At 36.7% G+C, this 21,121-nt stretch overlaps 1 protein-coding gene across 1 annotated transcript in view; it reads left to right on the top strand.

The window, feature by feature from the left end:
* The window catches only part of Cdh8 (cadherin 8), a 370,913-nt gene that overhangs the window by 182,468 nt on the left and 167,324 nt on the right, over positions 1–21,121 (top strand). Inside the window, 1 exon segment of the mRNA XM_036187827.1 lies at positions 3,933–4,052. Within this exon segment, the coding sequence (XP_036043720.1) occupies positions 3,933–4,052 (120 nt within the window).

Genomic DNA, 21,121 nt, shown 5'->3' with positions numbered 1-21,121 from the left:
AGCCGTACTGTGATGGGGTGCCTCTCACAGTGAAATGAGATCACATGACAATAGACAGGGATGTAGAGATTATGGAGACTAATTTGGAAATTGCAAACTACCAAGGGCATATTCTCACGTTCCTTTCCATGAGAAATGGTGTGCATGTCTCATTTCCCCAGATGAATAGTTTTAAATAAGCTAAGTTTTACAAACTAATCTGAACAAAAGTTTTCCTCCTTAAAATAATTGTGACAAAAATTAAGGTGCCAAAGCAAAAGAGGTGAAGTACAGTTGTCAAAACTTTGGCCCAAACATAGTTTTGAATCATGGCTTCACAGGAGATTGCCTGAGAAGGTTTAATAAAGTATTCTACCACTGTCTGTATCATATCATCCTGGAGGGGACTTCAGGGACAATAATTTGAAGCTGGTAGACTAGAGGCATAAATATTACTTCTAGGCTTAGCATGTTATAAGTTCTGGGTTATCTATAAACATTATTTTGCTTAACCCTCATATATTATATGTATATATAATATATAATATGTATTTGCATATATATATATGTATATATAAATAGTATATAATACACACAAACACACACACCCATACATATACATATGTACACTCTGAGACTCCAGTTAAATGACTTACCTGAAGATATTGGAATGTGTTTCAGAATAAGTTAGCCCATTCTGTGTGCAAAACCTTCCACAGTACTCTCCTTCAACTTACTCCCACAGATCTATGCAAAGATGAAGTTCTTCAGAAAATATTTAGATTTCTTTCTATACAAATATACCTGTTAATTTGAATCAATGCAGGACAACTGAAGATCATCTTTGATTTTTCACTGTTTCCTCATGCATAAGTAGTGACTGGACTCACTGCCACAATATCACAGTGAACATTAAACTTGAATAATTTTTTCATGTCAATTTATTACTTCACAATGGAAAAACAATATCTCTTGGTAAAAACATCAAGTAGACACACTGAGCAACAAAATTTCCTGTGTCTTTCTGTGCAGTTTCTCACTCCTCTTCTTTCTCATTTGTGAGTTCTTTAAATTACTCTGTGAGTATGTCTTTTCTCTATCCATTCTTTTTCTTTTTTTTAAATTAATTTTGCAGAGTACATAAATAGTTAATGAATAGTTTTCTTAAATTTTTCATGCATTCTCACAAAATATAGAGTGGGATTTTATAAAAATATAAATTAATTCTCTCATACTTGGAGTTAAAGTTCTTTGGTGTTAGAAACTTCATGTTGTCACTTCTGGCAATAAAAATCCTATGTCCTCTCATTGATGAAGACAAAAGAGCCAACAAAGTTCTTCAGTAAATCATTTTATATAGGTACTAAGCCCAACTCACCAGGAAGAGCCCGATGGCCTCACCACCATACAGATATCTGGTTCTTGAATACTTTGATTCACACTACTAACACCTCAATTTATGATAGAATTCTTCCAAAGTATGATTAGATCTCACTGACCTAATCATTAGGTTACCATCTTAGCGCACAGATAAAAAGGAAATTGAACGGAGTGTCCATTTTATGTCAGAGTGTCCCAGTGGTCTTAGTTGACTACTGCTGTAATCTCATAACTGATCTGTTCCCCAGTCAGCCTCTTTACCTCCAAGTAAATCTGGAAGCACTTAGAGCACAAGTGGCCAAATCAAGAATTGACCTGGGCCTGAAAGGACCTCCTTGTTTCCCCAAATGGAGCATATAAAATACACATTATATCATTCAAATGCCCTCTAAATTTGACCTAGCTCTAATCTCTCGCTCTACATTTGATAGCAGACTTTCCTCATCATCTCTTCTAAAATTGTTTTGGAATTACAAGCTACCTACCTTCCTCTCACATAGAAATCCTTCCTTTCAATTATTCCCAAGTCCATGGAATACTCAGATAATTGCTATTATTGGTTTTCAATGTCTTCATCTTCATCAGCAAGATTGATGTGTCATTTGAGGAAGTGTACACACACACACACACACACACACACACACACACACACACACACACACACACACACACACACACACACACACACACACACACACACAAACACCCCCCCACACACACACCAAAATGCATTGCTCCCAGTGTATGTATGGTTGAGTGTGTTATATAAGTGGTATTTAAAGCACATTGTTGCTCTGTATTCTTTAAAACTTAGCAAACATCATTCTGAGTATAAATTTCAATTTTATATAACTATCAACTATTATTACAGTTCTTTTTTTGTGAGCAGTGACTGCAATTGAGAGTATATCAAAAACATTTTGAGTGACAAGATCTTGCAAGAACTCAAAGCTATTTCGATTACTACCAAGACATACTACTCAGAAGCACCATTGATATCCTTCAGGATTAAAACCCTCTTCCCCTATATTTTGGGTGCACTAGTAATTGACAGTTCAAGGTAGATAATCCCTGACACCACTTTATAGTTGCCCTCAGTAAACACAGTTGCCTGACCCAAGGCCAAAGTTCCTTTCTAATGGACCATCCCATCTCCCACTTCTTCAGTCTTGCAATATGAATACTTGGCCCCATTTCTAAATGAGCTCTCTAATTCTCAATTCTTCACTTCATAGCCTCGTATAATTTACTTCAGATATTGTTGTGGTTTCATGGCTGCATATATATGTCTGCTTTGTCTTGTTCTCTTCATTTATCTTCAGAGGCTGATGAAGAACACTCTCCAGTAAAATTTCTGCAAGTTGTATTTGATTAACATGATTCTCATGAACTCCATGAATTCATGTGACACTGGTATTTTTCAATAAATCAAGTAACGTATTTTTCATTTAGCCACTTAATTAATAAATATGTTAAATAACTACTTTGTGAATGACTTTTAATTAAGTATAACACTCGCCTACCCTCATCTACTATGATTCTAATCACACCAGACACCTCTTATTCTCCATTGTGTCAGAAGTCATCAGATTATTCTATGATCATCTTTATCATTACTTAGGATTGAATACGTTTTTTGGGATTTCTTCTTGTATTTGTCTGTGAGAAACTTGACTATTTTTAACATTTAGTTTCAGTGTAATCTGTCTTTGAAACCTATGTATGACCACCATGTTTATGCTAGACCAAATGAGGGGCACATGCTTGTTGCACTTCTATTCAATTGAGTAACTGAGTCAATTTGTCTGTTTCCATCTGTTTCTTCCCACCACAATATTCTAAGCTTCTTTAGTACAGGGATTTCATTTTAGCTTGTAGACTGCCATTCAGGTAAGCTCTATATGTGCAGTTGTTACAAAACACTGAAGATTAATGTGTGAAGAGGTTTTCATTCTGTTATCCATGGGTCTAATTACCTTAGTTTGCTGATTAATTGGTGGTTCCTATCTTATTTTATATTCTGAGAAATTAAACGTGATGGAATAAAATATTCCTTTGATATTTATGTGCTGCTTTTTTACAACAGTCAATGTTTCAAGCTACATTCAGTTGTACTTTGGCAAAATTCAAGTGCTACATGTTGTAATATAACAATCTATTGTTTCATATTTCTTTGATATACTTTTTTGCATATTCCTTAAAATCACACAACTCTAACAGATATCCTTAAAATGAAAACTACAAAGGCATTTTAAATAATACAGACTAAAAGTGCCATCTTATTCCATTATTAAAACCTAGCAGTATTGTTTCTTACAAAAGACTTGTTGGTTGTTGAAGTTCTGACAAAGCTGTTTATATCTGTCTGTCTATCTATCTATCCTCTATCTATCTATCTATCTATCTATCTATCTATCTATCTATCTATCTATCTACCTATCTATCTAGCTATCTATCTATGTATCTATCTATCTATCTCCCATGGGTTTATGTATGATATATTTGACAAAATTTAGCATTTGGCAAAAATAGTGTGCAAATTCTTATCATTTTCACTCTTTTTTTTATATTAGGTACATCTGTCACTAATGTAACAGCCACTGATGCAGATGACCCAGTTTACGGAAACAGTGCAAAGTTGGTTTACAGTATCTTGGAAGGACAGCCGTATTTTTCCATTGAGCCTGAAACAGGTTTGTGGCTTAAATTTTAAATTCTATTTAACATGTTTTGCTTCAGGGAAACACTTATTGGGATCTGGTTTATGAAATCTTCTGGTTAAATGTTTCACTGACTATACCAATAATATTTTACTTCACACTGTGAGGGACACAGTTAGCCCTGCAATCACTGATACTGATTAAAATGAATTATAAAACTTGGGTTGGCTATCACCCTTTTAGCAGATGGTCTAATACCATATCTCATCTTGGAGTTAAGAAAAGAAAGGTGCTTACATCAGGGGGTTCAATATCATATTTAATTATAGATTTCAGTAACTTATTGGCTTTCTGTTAAGTGACAAGTCACTTTCTAAGTATCACTTTGTACATCTATGAAGTGGAGTTGGGCCCCCTCCCACTCCTTGTTAATGGTACAATGACCATTCATTACATTCTTATGTCTCTATTAGTACATGGAACAGAGTAGTCCTCCACTGATATCTCAGCACTTGAACTCTCATAAAGGTATTTATGTAATTCAAATCAACCTCAGCTACTATTATCAGTTCTGATTGGGTAGATACTTTAACATATGTTCCTTAGGGGGAAAAGAAATGATCTGGATAGTGGTGGTGCACATCTTTAAGTCCAACACTCAGGAAGCAGAGATAGGAGGATCTCTGAGTTCGAGACCAGTCTGGTCTAAAGATCGAGTTCTAAGACAGCCAGAGCTATATAAAGAAACCCTGTCTTGAAAGAACAAAACAAAACTAAAAACCTACCGCCACCACCACCAACAATAACAACAAAACCACAAATAAATAAATAAATAAATAAATAAAAACACTAAACACACACACAAAGACATTGATTTCTCTTTAAAATGAGAAAAGATCCCCATATGAACAATACATTTTGTAAATGAAGACATTTATCCCTAATTACATTAACATACCCTAAGATTAAATTTGTTCTGACAGGCTTTATTATGTCATGGGGTTTTTATTAGAGCATACCTAACATTATTATATTTTATTGATGTCAATGTTATTAATAGCAGTTGTTAATCAAAGCACTTTTTACCACATGTATCTATCTTCTCTATCCTGTGGTTCCTGCTTTCACTTTACCCATCAGAAACAGTCAGCCTGCCTACCTGTGTGTTTTTTCTTTGGTTCATAAATTTTTCCCACTATTGAGAGAAATTCCGTGACTTGTTGTTAGGTCAGTCATTAATTAAATCAGAAACTGAATTTGTTCTTTGTGCTTTTCAAGATAAATTCAAGAAGCAAAATGTGCCTTTAAAAGCAAATGCATAAATAGGCCACAGATACAAAAGTAAACATAAATTTGGAAACAAGGAAGCACTTGTAAAGGGCATTAAATTCAGGTTCTGGCTAGATGTTTTTCCCCAGTGAAGAAGAAAGTCTACTGTAAAGTTTATCTCATTTGGACTCCAAGATGATCCTGGATACAGCAGAGTAGGTCATCATTTAAAAAGAAAGGGAGTCTAGGTATTCCCTACAATTCCCTATCCAAGTCTAGCAGTAGAATTGGGAGTAGCCAGGATGCACACCCAGGACTCTGATTCCATAGGTAATACAAGGATGTTTGAATTCTTCCCTCCATCTCTCACTGCTTCTGTCCTTTACTTCTTCTTTCCTACACTACCTCCTTTCTACCTTCCCTTCCTTGCTTCTTTCCCCTTTTTGTTTCTCTCCTTGTGTCACATAGTCCAGGCTTACGGCCAAGACACGATGTTTTAGATGCTGGCCTTGAACGTCTGCTCTTCTTGCACTTTTTGCAAGCCCTAAAATTACAGGCATGAACCACCACTGTAGCCCAGTAATTTGAACTTCACTTTACACATGGGGCAGTTTTGTTGGAAGGGCTTACATAAGGAGAAATTTGTTCACTTGAACATTTTTGTTCGCCATTTCTAGTATAATAAAAATATTAAGCTAAGAATTTCCATTGAGCATTCACTATGTGCAGCCACTGAATTAAACATGGGGAGGAAAAAAATTACAAAGGCTAGTCTCAGCTTGCAAGTGTGTCACAATCTATTTCAGAGGATAGGTTTTTTTTTTTTTTTTTAACATAAGTATAGCAAGCATGGTGATCTTTTAAATAATTTATGTCTGAAGAATAAACTCTTGTGTGCTGTGGATAACTAAAGCTCCATAACATGGTTGAAATTTCATGGGTATACATTGCCATTTGCCTAATTAAATGATCTCAGCTATATTCATTATTCATATTTTTAGCCAGTATAATAGGGATCCATATCAACACATCTATTTAAACTTCACTGTTTGCAATTTGACTGATACAATTTTTCTTATATAGATTTTAGTAAGTTAATTCAGATGCTACTTTGGATAATTCTCTGCAGAAAAATGATACTTGAGCCATTCACATAGTAGTTGCTAAGTAAATATTGGGTAGATGAGGGTGACAGTTCAGCTAAAGAAGTTACAATGAAATTGAAAACAGACTCGAAATTCAATAATCAATTAAGAATAAATTCAACTTATATTCTTAAAACAGTAAACACTTGTAAAGTGTATTGATTTACATTTTGATAATACTCAATCCTTCCTTAGCCAACAAGCAGGCCTGTTATAAACATTATCTTATTTGGGCCTCACAGCCTTGGAAAAATGGCCTCTGAATGAAATTTACACATCGCTCTGTAAATTCTTGCATTATTACACTTGAGTATGTTCAAATAAAAAGAAAAAGATGTTGCTTTCCCAGGGAGTCTAACTCTTATTATTTATGTAAATTTTTTCTCTCTTTTGAAAAGAAGAAATTGCTAAAAGAGATTGAGAGAGGAGATTTAGAATTATAGAAAAATAAACATGCCAGAAAATTTGCAGTTTTGATCTTATCAGGTTATAGAAACTGTGTCAGTATTCTTAGATTAACAGAACCAATGTAATGAATATGTGCATTCAAGTGGGATTTATTAGATTGGCTTACAGGAGACAGTTAGGCATCCGCCAATAGCTGCTGTTCTACTGGGAAGCTCGAGGACCCATAGCTGCTCAATCTGCATTGCTATGTGCTCAGCAGCTCCATCTGGCTTTGCGGGGTACAGGATTCCAGGAAAGCTACTGGTCTCAGGTCTGTATTGAATGAAGATGGGTTCAGACGCAATGAAGGGTGGCAGCAGCTGGAGAAACAGTATCAAAATGACAGCTGGGCTTATGGGCTTACCTACACAACATGAAGGCAAGCAGGTGAAAAACAAAAGGGTTTCCTTCCTCTGACTTCCATTTATTTGGACTGCCACTGGGTAGTGCTGCCCACATCCAGTGTGTCTCTTTCAACTTCAGTTAAACTTTTCAAGAAAAATACCTCACTGGTATGTCCAGGGGCTGGTCTGTGAGTTGATGCCAGAGGAAGCTAGGTTGAAAACTAAAATGAACCATCACAAAATCAAATAATCTTGGTGGTGACCAGAAGAGGTGGAGCACTTAGATACTCTGAGACCATAGATGACAAAATAGAGTTCAGAATGAAAATGGCTTAATGGGGTTTATGACCAAAAGATCAAATGAGTCAGAAAGCCAGACTGGCAGGGAAGTCTTCCATGTCAAATTCTCATCAGTCAAAATAGAAAGGAAGCAAGAACAGGCAACTTTAAGGCCCTTGTGGATCCTTGGAGCAACTGAGGTGTCTCATATTGCACATAACTGTCTATTCTCTAGCATATACACTATGCTAAGCCATGGGATTTGAAGTGCTTAGAAAGTTCTTTCTTTAGCTGAAAATTCCTATCTTATTAAACCAGTGAGCATAATGCTAAGAGTAGTCCCAGGCAGGGTCAGCAAACGTTCTACAATTACTAGGCATGCACATTGTAAAATGCATCACATGCCTCAAAAACCACCAAGAATGTCCTCTAACTTTGACTAGGATTTAAAATCCTAGAAACAGTAAAGAACTTTTCAAAGATGGGCAGAGATTCCTTATATAAGACCATATTCCTCTGGAGGCATTTGCCACATCCAGGAAGAGGAAAAGTCACTGGAAGAAATGCCTCTATCCAATGACCTGTAGGAATGTATTTGTGGTGTTTTCTTGAGTGCTGGCTGACACAGCACGGCCAAGACCACTGTGAGTGGTAGCATCCCTAGGCTGGTGGGCCCAGGCTTTATAAGAAAGGTAGCTGAACAGGAGCCCAGAATCAAGTCAATAAACGGCATTCATCTACATTTTCTGCTTTTATTTTGACCACAGGTTTATGTCTTGAATTCTTGCCTTGGCTTGCTTTCCTGGTGAATTGTGATCTGGGAGCTGTAAAATGAAATAAGTTTATATTGTTCAGTATTTTGTCACATAGCAGAAAACCAAACTAGAACAGCATTCCGAATGAAATGTCTTGGTACAAATTTGGTATGTCTATGATTTTAGGAAGTGATACAGCACAATTTAGTCATAAAATGTTATCACTTATACAGTGTCAAACTCTTTCCCCTTTCACAAAGACTTAGCCATGCTGTCAAGGATCAGACCTGGAGGTAAAGTGATCAATATTTTGACAGGGAACACTTACTCAACAGGCTGTGTGATAGAGCTATGTTCAGGGTCTTTATGTAGTAGATTGGCCTTTGACCACTATCAGTAAATTCTTGGTGTGAGAACGTTTTCAATAAGTTTAAAAAATTCTAAAGTATAAGAGACAGAAAAAAAACTTTATCTTGTTTTGTCCTCACAAGAATGTTAAGAACAGAACTTTTGAATTTGGAACAGATAAATTCTGCTTTCTAATGCTTAATACATTCTTACAATATAGAATTATGTTATGTTGTCATAACAATTTGTCTTCACTTGTTTCAAATATCAAGACTACTGAGAGACACAGAATTTGTTCTATTTAATTTCTTGTTTGAGCTTAATTGAATCAGTAATTATTGTGTCAATTGCCTATTTTTAAATAATTTCTTATAATAGAAGGGCCAAGATGGAGACAAATGAGGCATCTCTGTTGTGTGAGTTTATGTGTCTATAGACCTAGAAATCTTTACATAAGCATAACTCAAGAACTATTTTAAGGGGTTGGGAAATTAGCTCAGTGGTAGAGTGCTTGCAAGTGCAAGGCCCTGGGTTTGATCCTCAGCTCAAAAAAAAAAAAAAAAAAAAAGAATTAGTTTAAAAACAGATGGAGATAGACAGACAGACAGACAGACAGGTAATGAGTTACCACAGAAAGAGAAACTGGATCACAAAAAAGAGAAGTCAGAGGATATAGGCTAGGGTTTATAGAATCAAATCTAATTTTTTCTTGATTCTTTCACAAAACAACCACTTTTTTTTTTTTTTTGGTTTTTCGAGACTGGGTTTCTGTGTAGCTTTGAGCCTTTCCTGGATCTCGTTCTGTAGACAGGGCTGGCCTTGAACTCACAGAGATCTGCCTGCCTCTGTCTCCCAAGTGCTGGGATTAAAGGCGTGTGCCACCACCATCCAGCAACAACCACTTTTAATGTCAATAATATTTTGTTGGATAGTCATTTAGAACTATTACAATTCTTGTCATTTCTAAGTCCACACCTTGAATGTCTGGGCCATTTTGCATTATTCCTGTTCTAAAAAACAAAAACAAACTTAGGAGACCGCGGTATATTCTTGTCCAAATTCATTTACACAACACAGAAAAGTTTAGGGTCAAGAGAAAAGAGGGGACATGTGATTAGATCTCACTCTTCTGCAGTCACTGGGACACTTTCAGTTAGTTTTCAAGTAATAATAATAGCATCAAGAGTGGAGAGGAACTCAATGCCTTTGATAATATTCTAGATTTGACTGAATTTATTAATTTAATTCCTCTTATTGAAAATATTTTTTTCTCATATAATGATAATTATTATGATTTTCCCTGCCTCCACTCTTCCCAGTTCCTCCCCATCTCCCTCCTATCCATATCTACCTCCTCCCTGTCTGCACTTTAAACAAAGTTGCAGATGGAAATGCTTGTGTCTTCATTTTGGAAATGATAAGAGTGCCTAGGCAGAATGAGTTAAAAAGTTTTCTAGCCTTTAGATAAAAAATTCTGTCCAATAGTGATATCAAGAAAATGGAACCATGAGCATGGACAGAACAGTTGTTATGGTTTTGGAATGTTGCTGCTTGTATCCACTCACCTTGTCAAATGCATGTTCATTAATTCTATACACTTTGAGAAACACATTAATGTCATTTGAGTGCCACCAATTACAGAACAGTGGGACTTTGTGCCATTCCTTGCTCAAGGTGTTCAAAGCTATATTTGTGTGATTCTGCACCCATTTTTGAATTCTCTGAAGCTGCCACTTGACATCTAGACGGTGTATCTCATACCAGGACAGGTCTTTGGCTTGGAAAAGGACCTACTGATCTTGAAAATAGGTTTAGATTTCCTATGTAAGTAGGCATAAGAAGGAGGCAGTCTAGTGTTGGACAAGATGTGTGTAGAAGCAATTGGAAAGTGCACCATCATTTTTGTGAATAGCTTTTATTATGGCACTTCAAAAGACTCAAAATAGCTTATTTGTAGTCTAAAAATATTGCTTTTTCCCTTTTCTCTCCCCACCACCCCCAATACCATATGTTTGCTTAAAACATTTTGGGCACAGAAAGGGAGAGATGTACCATTTCTTTCAAAAGCTCCAATTTGAGGGCAGCAGGGAAAAAAACAGTTGCAGTGCATCCTAAGCAATTGAAGACAGAACGTGTAAATGAAATGTTAGGCCAGTAAATAGTAAATGCTTAATTATCTGAGGAAACCCAGGGTGAAGTTTTAGGACAGTCCAAGCTTTGCTCTAGGCAAGCTAGAGTATGAAAAATGACCTGCTTAAAAATAAACCAACTTAATTCATTGACCTTTTTTTTTTTTTTTCCTTGAAACTAAGACCATCTTTCTTCATTGGATACAAATAACATTTGTCTCAGTGGAACCTGTAAAAAGGAGCAAAGGAAAAAAAAATACTCCTTAGGGGGAAAACCATGTAATAAATGGTTCTCTTTTAGAAAAATCAAGATAATAATGGAGTCTTCATGGAATGCCTTAACAGAATTGAGTTGGTTTAATGCCTTCAGAGTCAGTGATAAATTACAAACACACAGGGCACAGGGTCTGTTTTTAATCAGGATTGCATAGGTTAACATGGCTATAGGACCAGCTTTGTGTGTGTCTTTGAAAAGGAATATGCATTCAGATGCTTTCAGGCAGGCCAGACTTGCTGGACTATACATAAATGGCTAGGAATGACTTCATAGTTCACATTAATTAGTATTTATTCAACCTCCATATGCTAAATCATGCTCTAGGTACTCAGGGAAAGACATTGTGCATAACAAATACTGAATGTATAATAAATTTACAACATATAATTATAAGACATTAAATTAGAATATATCTTACATAGCAGATATACAGAACACATACATGGACATAGGAAATTAGATACATGGTTCATTCTATATGAATAAAGTAGTTTGCTATCTACTGAAAGTTATATAGAAAAAGAAAATCAAAACATCTTCTTAAAGTTCTCAAAAACTTCTAAGAGTTTGATGGCAGGATAATATACAGTGAATTTGGCCATAGGAGAACTGCTAATAAGGTTTTGCATTGAAACCAGAATTAGCTGACATCTTAATGCAGACCTGTAATATCACATTTCAGGAGAGAGTGTTAGCAAGACTGGGTTTCAGGCCAGCCTGGGCTAAACACTCCTGCTGAGGATGCTGTGAATGTATTGCTCTGATTGACAGATAAATAAAATGCTGACTGGCCAGCAGCCAGACAGGAAGTATAGTATAGGCAGGACAAGCAGAGAGGAGAACTCTGGGAAGAGGAAGGCTGAGTCAGGAGTTTCTAGCTAGATACAGAGGAAGCAAGATATAAAAGTACTGGTACCTCCCAAACAGTTCAAGCTATTCAATTGTCTCACTTATCCAGAGGGCCTGCTCCAGCTGGTAGCTCCACAGACCTTCCATTCATTTGGCTATTTGTCCCTGTGCTCTTCCAATCTTGCTCTCAACAATTCACACTCTTACAGTCCTTCCTCTTTCTCGACAATTGGACTCCTGGAGCTCCACCTGGGTCCTGGCCAAGGATCTCTGCATCCACTTCCATCAGTTATTGGATGAGAGTTCCAACACGCCCATTAGGGTGTTTGGCCATCTGATCACCAGACTAGGTCAGATCAGGCTTTCTCTCGACCATTGCCAGCAGTCTACAAAGGATGTATCATTGTGGACCAGAACCTGTCCTTAGTGCATGAGCTGGCTGTTTGGAACCTTGGGCTTACACAGGGACACTTTGCTCAGCCTGGAAGGAGGGAACTGGACCTGCCTGTACTGAATCCACCAGGTTGAATTGATCCCCCAGGGGAGTCTTGGCCCTGGAGGAGATGGGAATGGAGGGGAGGGGCTGGAGGGAAGGGGAGAGGGGGTGGGAGGGAGGAGGACAGGGGAACCCATGGCTGATGTGTAAAATTAAAACACTTAAAACACTAATATAATAAATTAAAAAGGAGAAAAATAAATAAAAGTACTGGTAAGCCACAGGCCATGTGGCAACTTATAGATTAATAGAAATGGGTTAATTTAAGATATTAGAACTAGAGAGCAAGCAGCCTGCCACAGACATACAGTTTATAAGTAATATAAGTCTCTGTGTGTTTACTTGTGTCAGAGCCACAGGGGCCCAAGTGGAACTAGAGAGAACTCCAACTAAACATCCCCCCACCCCACAGAAGGATAGTTGAAGGAGTTTATTTATATTTTCAATGGTGACTGGGGGAATTAATGACAATTGTATTTTAAATATTAATATAGTTACTATCAAAGACATATATGAAAATCAATGATGAATAAATAAAAATCTTGACATTGAAAAGAGAGGAAAGAAAAATGAAGGAAGGGAAGGAGAAAAGAGGGAGAGGGGGAGTCATGGGGAGGGGTGAGAGGGAGAGAGAGAAACAGAGGAGAGAGGTTCTGGTGATAAATTTTAGTGGGTAAGTATATGTCCACTGTGTCTAGTGCCCTGAGTTCAACATGGTACAAGAAAGAGAAAGAGGAGATATGTGGACAGGGGTAAAATTTCCTTCTCAAATCAGCCATGGTATCAGATTTTTATTTGGAGAGATTTTTCCATATTTCCAAGAATTTTCTGTGTATCTTTAAATAAGTTTTTAATAGATTTTGTGATGAACTATCTCATCTTATTAATTATAATTATTGTATATATGAATGAGATTTAATGTGTTTCCATACATGTACATAGTATGCCTTAACTAAATCCAACTTAAAAATATATGTGTATTAATACTGATTTATAATCATTTATAATGTAAAAAATGCACTGCATTAAAATTACCTTCACAGATTAAGAATAACTTTAGTGCTCCTAACTGGATTTTTTTTTTTTTGCTTGTTGAAATAAAATAATATGTGTTCATTTTAATCTGTTTTGTGGTAGAACATTTCCACCTTCAACAGCACAGTGCTTTAAGTGCGAAGGAATATCAGAATAGCAGAGTCAAATATGAAACACCTGCTTCTCTTAAAGGCCTGAGGTTTGGGGTTGAAAACCTTCTAAGCAGGCTTGGCATCGAGTACAGGGTCCCTGACTTCCAACAGAGCTTGAATCAGTTGGTCTCTTCCCATATATAGTGCTATCTGCACCCACCTCACCGCCAACTTACTTTCTCACATTTCAACTTTTGTGATCATCTCCAGATCATGCTACTTTGTTAGGTGATGGTCTCAGTGGAAATTGGACAGGGTTTCCCACTGCTGTAACATATGAAGACTTTTTTGAACCTCATAAAGATTAGGAGGGCTGTTTTTTTCTCTCGATCAGCCACAAGACTGGCACACAAGAGGCTTTCTAAGAAAATCTTAGTGGACTCTTTATCCAGGAGAACAGCTGCTTAAGGCATCCCTCCTGTTAACAGTCCATATTCATTTGTATATGTTTTGTAAAAAAGAAAACAGAGAAGCATTCCTTCCAAACATAGTTCAGAGCTACCAAAGAAGAGGAGATACATTTGTAGGTTTGATTCTATGCTTGTTTTAGAAAAGACTATAGAGAGAGGTAGTGGTTGCTCACAAGTTACTTATATTTCAGGTATAAAACTCAGTAGTGAACACTGGATAAAACTTTTATGAAGCAAGTGTGTGCTGGTGGCCTGTGTCAAGGTTTGCACTCTCGCATACTCCCTATGCTAGAGAAAGGAGCTATTTTTTAAAAAAAGATATCATTAAAGATACATGGTAAAGGTTCTTTAATGATGTGGCCACAGTGATACAGGCGACAAATGCTTGGTATATATAGTTTATAATCAGTATGTTTTTGACAAATAGATGAATGAATAATTTGATGAGTAAGTAATGAGAACCTAAAGTGATTAATTTTACCTGTACTGAAATGTAAAACTCCCTGCATTGTTTGGAATGCCCAACTTGATGGAGATGAAGAGGACATAATCTAATTTTAACTTTCTAATAAGATTCTACTAAAGATTTACAGATCTACACCTACAGTGAAGGCCATGCCTTTCCAGGTTTTGCTGCTGATTAAATTTTCTTCTCTGTAAATAAGACAGCTACATATATGTATGTATGTATGTGTATATATATACAGAGATAATAACAGACTATGTTACTATTTGAGACAAAGTGTATAGAGTAAATCCTGTGATCACATTAACTATATTAAATTATAAAAGCAATAACAGTGAAAAGATCCCAAGCACATAGATCTATTTCACTTCTCTGGGTGGGATGCAATCAGTGTGGCTCTCTTATACTTATCCTTTACAGGAACTATTTGTAAGTACAGAGAGACTTACCAAGTGGTAAACATAGCTATAATAAAAGGACACATTTTGGGACAAGTCTTTGGATGTGTGTGGCAAGGAGAAAGGCTATGGAGCACCCAGAGCCCCTCAGCCTGCTATTCTCAGAGGCCATACTTGAAGACACTCAGATTGGGCAGAGGGAAGTGAAAGAAAATATGTATTTCTGAATGATATTCTTCCAATAACAGCATATTGAATGAGATCAGGAATTTTTTCCAGCTTACTCTCTCAAGTTGCTAAAAGGATTATATTGTATTTTATGTTTCTATTATAACATTATTTTTCCCTTTAAAATCCATCCCAGTTTCATATGAATGAACTGAAAATGATTTGCTGAAGGGTCAGGCTTATTTTCAAAACTAACTTATTTCCAAAAGATGCAAATCTGTGAAATTGCTACACATCTGAATATGTTCCTGTTGTGCTGACAAATAGCTTAATGGCAGATCTTTTGCCTGGTGGGCTCAAGGATTGTATTATGTCCAAGACACTATACGAAGGGATGGATGTAGACACAAATACAGATCAATGACAACTTTTTGTGTTAATGTTACAGATCCCTGTCTCTGGTTTCTACAGCATCATTCTCCTCAGTCAAAACTTAAGACTAAATTAAATCAGCTCTTCAGAAATACTGGTTAGACAATAACTTTTCTGTTGTGTCAAAGGTGACGTGAGATAAAACTCCCCACAATAAGAATTATCAAAAGTTCCAACTTGGAAAACAAAATTAAGTATTTTATACATACATAATTCTTGGGAGATTGAAGAAAGATTTAATTAATGCTGGAGACAGAAGTGCTTAAAAGGTAAGGTATATTTCAAGTTATTCTAAGACATGCATAGGAATGAATTAAAAGGCAGAAGCAGCAGCAGTGGCAAACACTGCTTATCCATTCAGATTTCAGAAATACCCACATAAAATAATTTTCTCAGCCAAAACATGGGAGACTAATATTTCTCTCTCTGAGATAGACTGTTAAAAATATTCATATGAATAAATGTTTCTATTTTACTGGAAGGAGTCTTATCTAGTTCAACTCCATACATCACTTCCTAGCTTTTGCTTAGCAAGCTCTCTTATACAACTCTTGAACACCTGCCTGGGAGTGGTGCCATTCACAGTGAGCTGGGTTCTCTGTATCAATTAATAATACAACCCCTCAGATGTGTCCATAGGCCAATCTGATGTAGATAATCCCTCAACTGATGCTTATCTTTCAAATGAATTTAGACTGTGTCAAGTTAACAGTTAAATTAAAACCAAGATCCTAAAAGTTTAGAATGTGCCTCTTGCTATACTTGATAAACACCAGTATCTGATTATTTGGGAACTGTAGCTATGATGTTGATTGCACTCTAGCAAACCAAGGAAGCTCACATAGGTTATAATAAGACTATACCATGTAACTGGATGGTTTTGACATGGCTTCTGTTTCTTCCATCTGAGAGCCATAGTTTCTTACAACAGTGACATAAGTAACACTTTGCAAAGTAAACTAGAAATCTAGTTGTGGGTTGCATTGGTAGTACCTACCAAAATCTTCTTTATGCCACAGCTTTCGCAGAAACTGCAAAATGGGTTTTGGAATTCTTAGTATATTTAAAAGACAAAAACTGAAAAGAAAACGTTTGGAAAGCTTTAGGGCAATAAAAAATGACATCTGAGTTTCCTGTTCATGTCTGTATAATTTCAAACTCTACCCAATTGCAAATACAGGATATTGTAAGGAGGGATTGGAATAAGGCAAAAAATCTGGGGCCAGAGAGTTTAGAGAAAGAAAGAGGTGCTCTAAATAGGTTATTATTCACTTTTTAATTATTGTTACCTTCCAACTAAATAGTACATGTGTATTCATTTCCTCTACTGTCAGAGACGTGATGGTGTGTGGTATATATAGCCTGAACTGGCTTCCTGAAGCTTACAGGCCTGAGCAGATGCCATCCTAAATGACTAAGCTTCCACTGTGTATTTCCTGGATAGTGTTCAAATGTTATAGAAAAATCATAAGGAGATAAGATAGACAATTTGCTGTAACTATTATTTGTATGATGGAGTTGAATTTTATAGAAATAAAGTAGAAAAAATAATAGGACAACTTTGAACAGGCAGTCTAATCAATTTTTTTTTTCATCTGGAAATAGGTGATTTAGGAATATGTTCCTTTGGGGAATCCCAAACTAGGGCTACTTTTAAAGTGGACAGTCTAAAAAAAATCATTCCTTCATTCTTCAAAATATTGTCAGCTGTGGTATTATCTATTGCCTGTGTTTTCAAGGGTGTATCTGCCTTCCTTAGGTTGGAATTTTCCTTCTAGTGATTTCTGTAGGGCTGGGTTTGTGGATAAGTATTGTTTAAATCTGGTTTTGACTTGGAAGGTCTTGTTCACTCCATCTATGATGACTGAAAGTTTTGCTGGATATATTAGTCTAGGCTGGCATCCATGGTCTCTTAGTGTCTGCATTATATCTGTCCAGGTCCTTCTGGCTTTCAAAGTCTCCATTGAGAAATTGGGTGTTATTCTGATGGGTTTGCCTTTATAAGTCACTTGGTCTTTTTCCTTTGCTGCCCTTAATATTCTTTCTTTATTCTGTATGTTTAGTTGTTTAATTATTATGTGTCGAGGGGACTTTTTTTGGGGGGGGGGTCTAGTCTGTTTGATGTTCTACAGGCTTCTTGTATCTTCACAAAACTCCAGGGAGGCTACCTAGAAAACAGGACCCTGGGAAAGACCCAGGGATCACCCAATGACAGAGAAATGGATGAGATCTACATGAACAACCTAGACGACAGTGGGAGTAATGAAGGGCAAAATTTGAGGGAAAGAAAGCTTAAGGGAGCAGGAGATCCCAGCTGGATCAAGAACAGAAAGGGAGAACAAGGAATAACAGACCATGATAAATGAAGACCACATGAGAACAGGAATAGGCAGAGTGCTGGAGAGGTCCCCAGAAATCCACAATGATACATCCTTTGTAGACTGCTGGCAATGGTCGAGAGAAAGCCTGATCTGACCTGCTCTGGTGATCAGATGGCCAAACACCCTAATGGTCATGCTGGAACTCTCATCCAATAACTGATGGAAGCGGATGCAGAGATCCTTGGCCAGGACCCACGTGGAGCTCCAGGTGTCCAACTGTTGAGAAGGAGGAGGGACTGTAAGAGTGTGAATTGTTGAATCCAAGATTGCAAAATGAACAGGGACAAATAGCCAATCGAATGGAAGCACATGAATTATGAACCAACAGCTGAGGAGCCCCCAGCTGGATCAGGCCCTCTGGACAAGTGAGACATTTGAATAGCTTGAACTGTTAGGGAGGCACCCAGGCTGTGGGACCGGGATCTGTCCTTGGTGCATGAGCTGGCTGTTTGGAACCTTGGGCTTACACAGGGACACATGCTCAGCATGGAAGGAGGGGACTGGACCTGCCTGTACTGAATCCACCAGGTTTAAATGAATCCCCAGGGGTGCCTTGATCCTGGAGGACATGGGAATGGAGGGGAGGGGCTGGGTGAAAGGTGGGGGTGGTTGCGGGAGGGGGGAGGACAGGGGAACCCATGGCTGATGTATAAAATTGAAACACATAAAAATAATAAAAAAGTGAAAAAAAAGAAAAACAAGCAAATAAATAATCAATAAAAAAAGGTTAGCAAGAACTAAAGTAGGTGGTAAACTTACATATACATACATTCATAAATTATATAAATATATATTCATCAATATATATCCATATATTAATGTGGGTATATAGATATGTACATATACACATATATAAAACATATTTAAAACATGGCTATAATTACATGATAAGTATATGTATGCAAGGATAGGTATAAAATATCATATATATCCTATGGATTTTAATATAACAGCTATGGTATGATCTACATTAGAAGCCACCATCGTGAAGACACCCATGAACTCTATTAAAGAAGAAATGAGGTGACTTAATTGAAATGAACATAGTTTTGAAGGACTGTGTTAAACAATAGAATGGACTTCAAGTTTTGTTTCCCTGATTTCCTTCTCAATGAGTATAAATTAACAGTTCCAGACATAAATAGGAATAATAGAAAGCAGTATGTGCCAGACCTTGGGCAGTAAAAGCAGATAAAGTACTGTGTAATTACACAGGCTAGGAGTGAATTTTGCCTGGTCCTCTGGTCCTATTTTGAAAAGTGAGGTCAAGGAAGAAAGTGGCCTCATAAAGTCTGCACATCAACTTTTCTCTCTCTTTAAAGTACACCCAGAACATTTAATTTGAATTCAGATCTGACTGAATATGAAAAGTAACACTTCTAGCAACCATATTTTGCTAGATTTAAAATTTACAAGTTCAAGAAACTTAAACGTGATTACACAATGGCTATTAATAATAGTTATTGAGAATATATCTATAAATGTAATACCAGCTTAATGGTTATCCACACCATATAATTTCTGGAGTTATTCTCCAGTAGTAAAAAGGAAAGAACTCCATCCTCTTCCATGTTCTGTTTCCTTGGCACTGATTATATGAAACTGCAACAATTAAATATTAGAGTCATCACAGTGGAAACTATTTTGAGAGGATATCATTTTTTATAAGATTTGAAAATATCCTTGGGTGAATATCACTTTTGAACCCCAAATTTGTCTTATTTCTGTCATACCAAACCTTGCCATGTACTTACATAACTATGGGAAGTGGTTATTGCATACATTCACCTAAATCAACTGGAAAAAAAAATGAAAGAAAGAAGAATATATATGTTTATAAGTGTTACAAATTAAAACTGGATTTAGACAAAGCTAAGCTTCAATGGGGTTGCTATATCTGAGAGAATGTCTTCCAGAAGTATCAATATGATTAATGTAATTTGATACTATTGGTAGGAATATAAAAGGTATGTGAGATCTTTCTGTGAATCTTAGAAACAGAGTCAAACTTAACTTCTCTATCTACATTTCATACTATCTTTAATATATAAGATATCTCAAATGTTCATGATCCCATTTTTTTATTTCTAAGGATGAATGACTATAGGTCTATTTCAGGGTGCTAATAGTATTCCATTTATTCAGAGTATACAACACATAGTTTCCACTTTAATCCATGAGATTTTATATTTATTAAAATTAATCTTTGTTGAAGGTCTAAGCTCAGATCTCATATTTGGATTCTGCGTCTTTCAGAACTGGCCATACTGATCCAAAAATATTGTTGATTACTATCTTTAGAATGAACTTGTCTTGGAAACTGTTTTATTCATCTTTTTCATTTTTAAAAGATCTCTTAGTTTGGCCCTTAACTTATTATGGAGCTGCAGGTGACTTTTGACTTCTAATTGTCCTGCTTTCACCTGCCTTGTTCTGGGATTACAGGTCAAGGCCACCATAGTTAATTCATATGATGCAAGGGATTGAAACCAGGACCCTCATAATGCTAGGCAAGCACTCTAGCCATTTATATAACCCCCCCAGACCTTGTTTGATATTCATATGGAGATCAAATTATAAAGTTGGTAAGCTATCTATAACAGAGTGAAGCAGATACCAGCCTATCTCTGCCTCCCATGTGCTGGGATTAAAGGCTTGGCCACCACTGTCCAGCATGAAGTGGTATTTCTAAGTGATGACTTACGCAGTCTCCCTGAGTAATGCTTGATTCTGCATATTTCCCTCACCATTTGTAGTTCTCTCATTGACAAAGGGCTGTCTTCCTCATTGACTGCTAACACCTGTCTCTAAGCCAATTTACCTCATTTTTTGATGCAACCATTTCAATAAATGTCAAGGTGCTGTGTTTTCACTTGTGCAAATATTTATATAAGAGAGAGAATAAGCACAACAGTAATTTGATTCTAAGGTATGCAGGATGTTTCACAGCATAAATTAATTACACCACGCAGCTTGCTGTTAAGTAGGGCAATGTCGTTCAAGCTCTTGTGCATTCTCTGCCCAGGGTTTTCGATCACAAAAGCTGATGAAGTGGGAAGTAACAGCCTCAACCTCTGTGCCTCTTCTGAAGAGGCCTGGAGGTGATCATTAGATGTATGTGCTTATTTTATATGGAATTTCTGTCTTAGTTCATCTTCCTGGTAGGACAGAGTATCTCATGCACCAGGTAACATATAATGAACAGCAGTTCCCACACAGTCCAGAAGATTGTGAATTCCAAGATCAAGGTTCTGACATGAGGCAAGAGTCTTTTTGCTGTACTATAGACATCACACACAGCAGGACAAAGCAAGGGTGAGAG

Source organism: Onychomys torridus, chromosome 5, assembly GCF_903995425.1.
Source record: "Onychomys torridus chromosome 5, mOncTor1.1, whole genome shotgun sequence".
Taxonomy (NCBI): Eukaryota; Metazoa; Chordata; class Mammalia; order Rodentia; family Cricetidae; genus Onychomys; species Onychomys torridus.
Note: the sequence above shows the minus strand (reverse complement) of the source record. Positions and strands in the feature narration are given on the sequence as shown.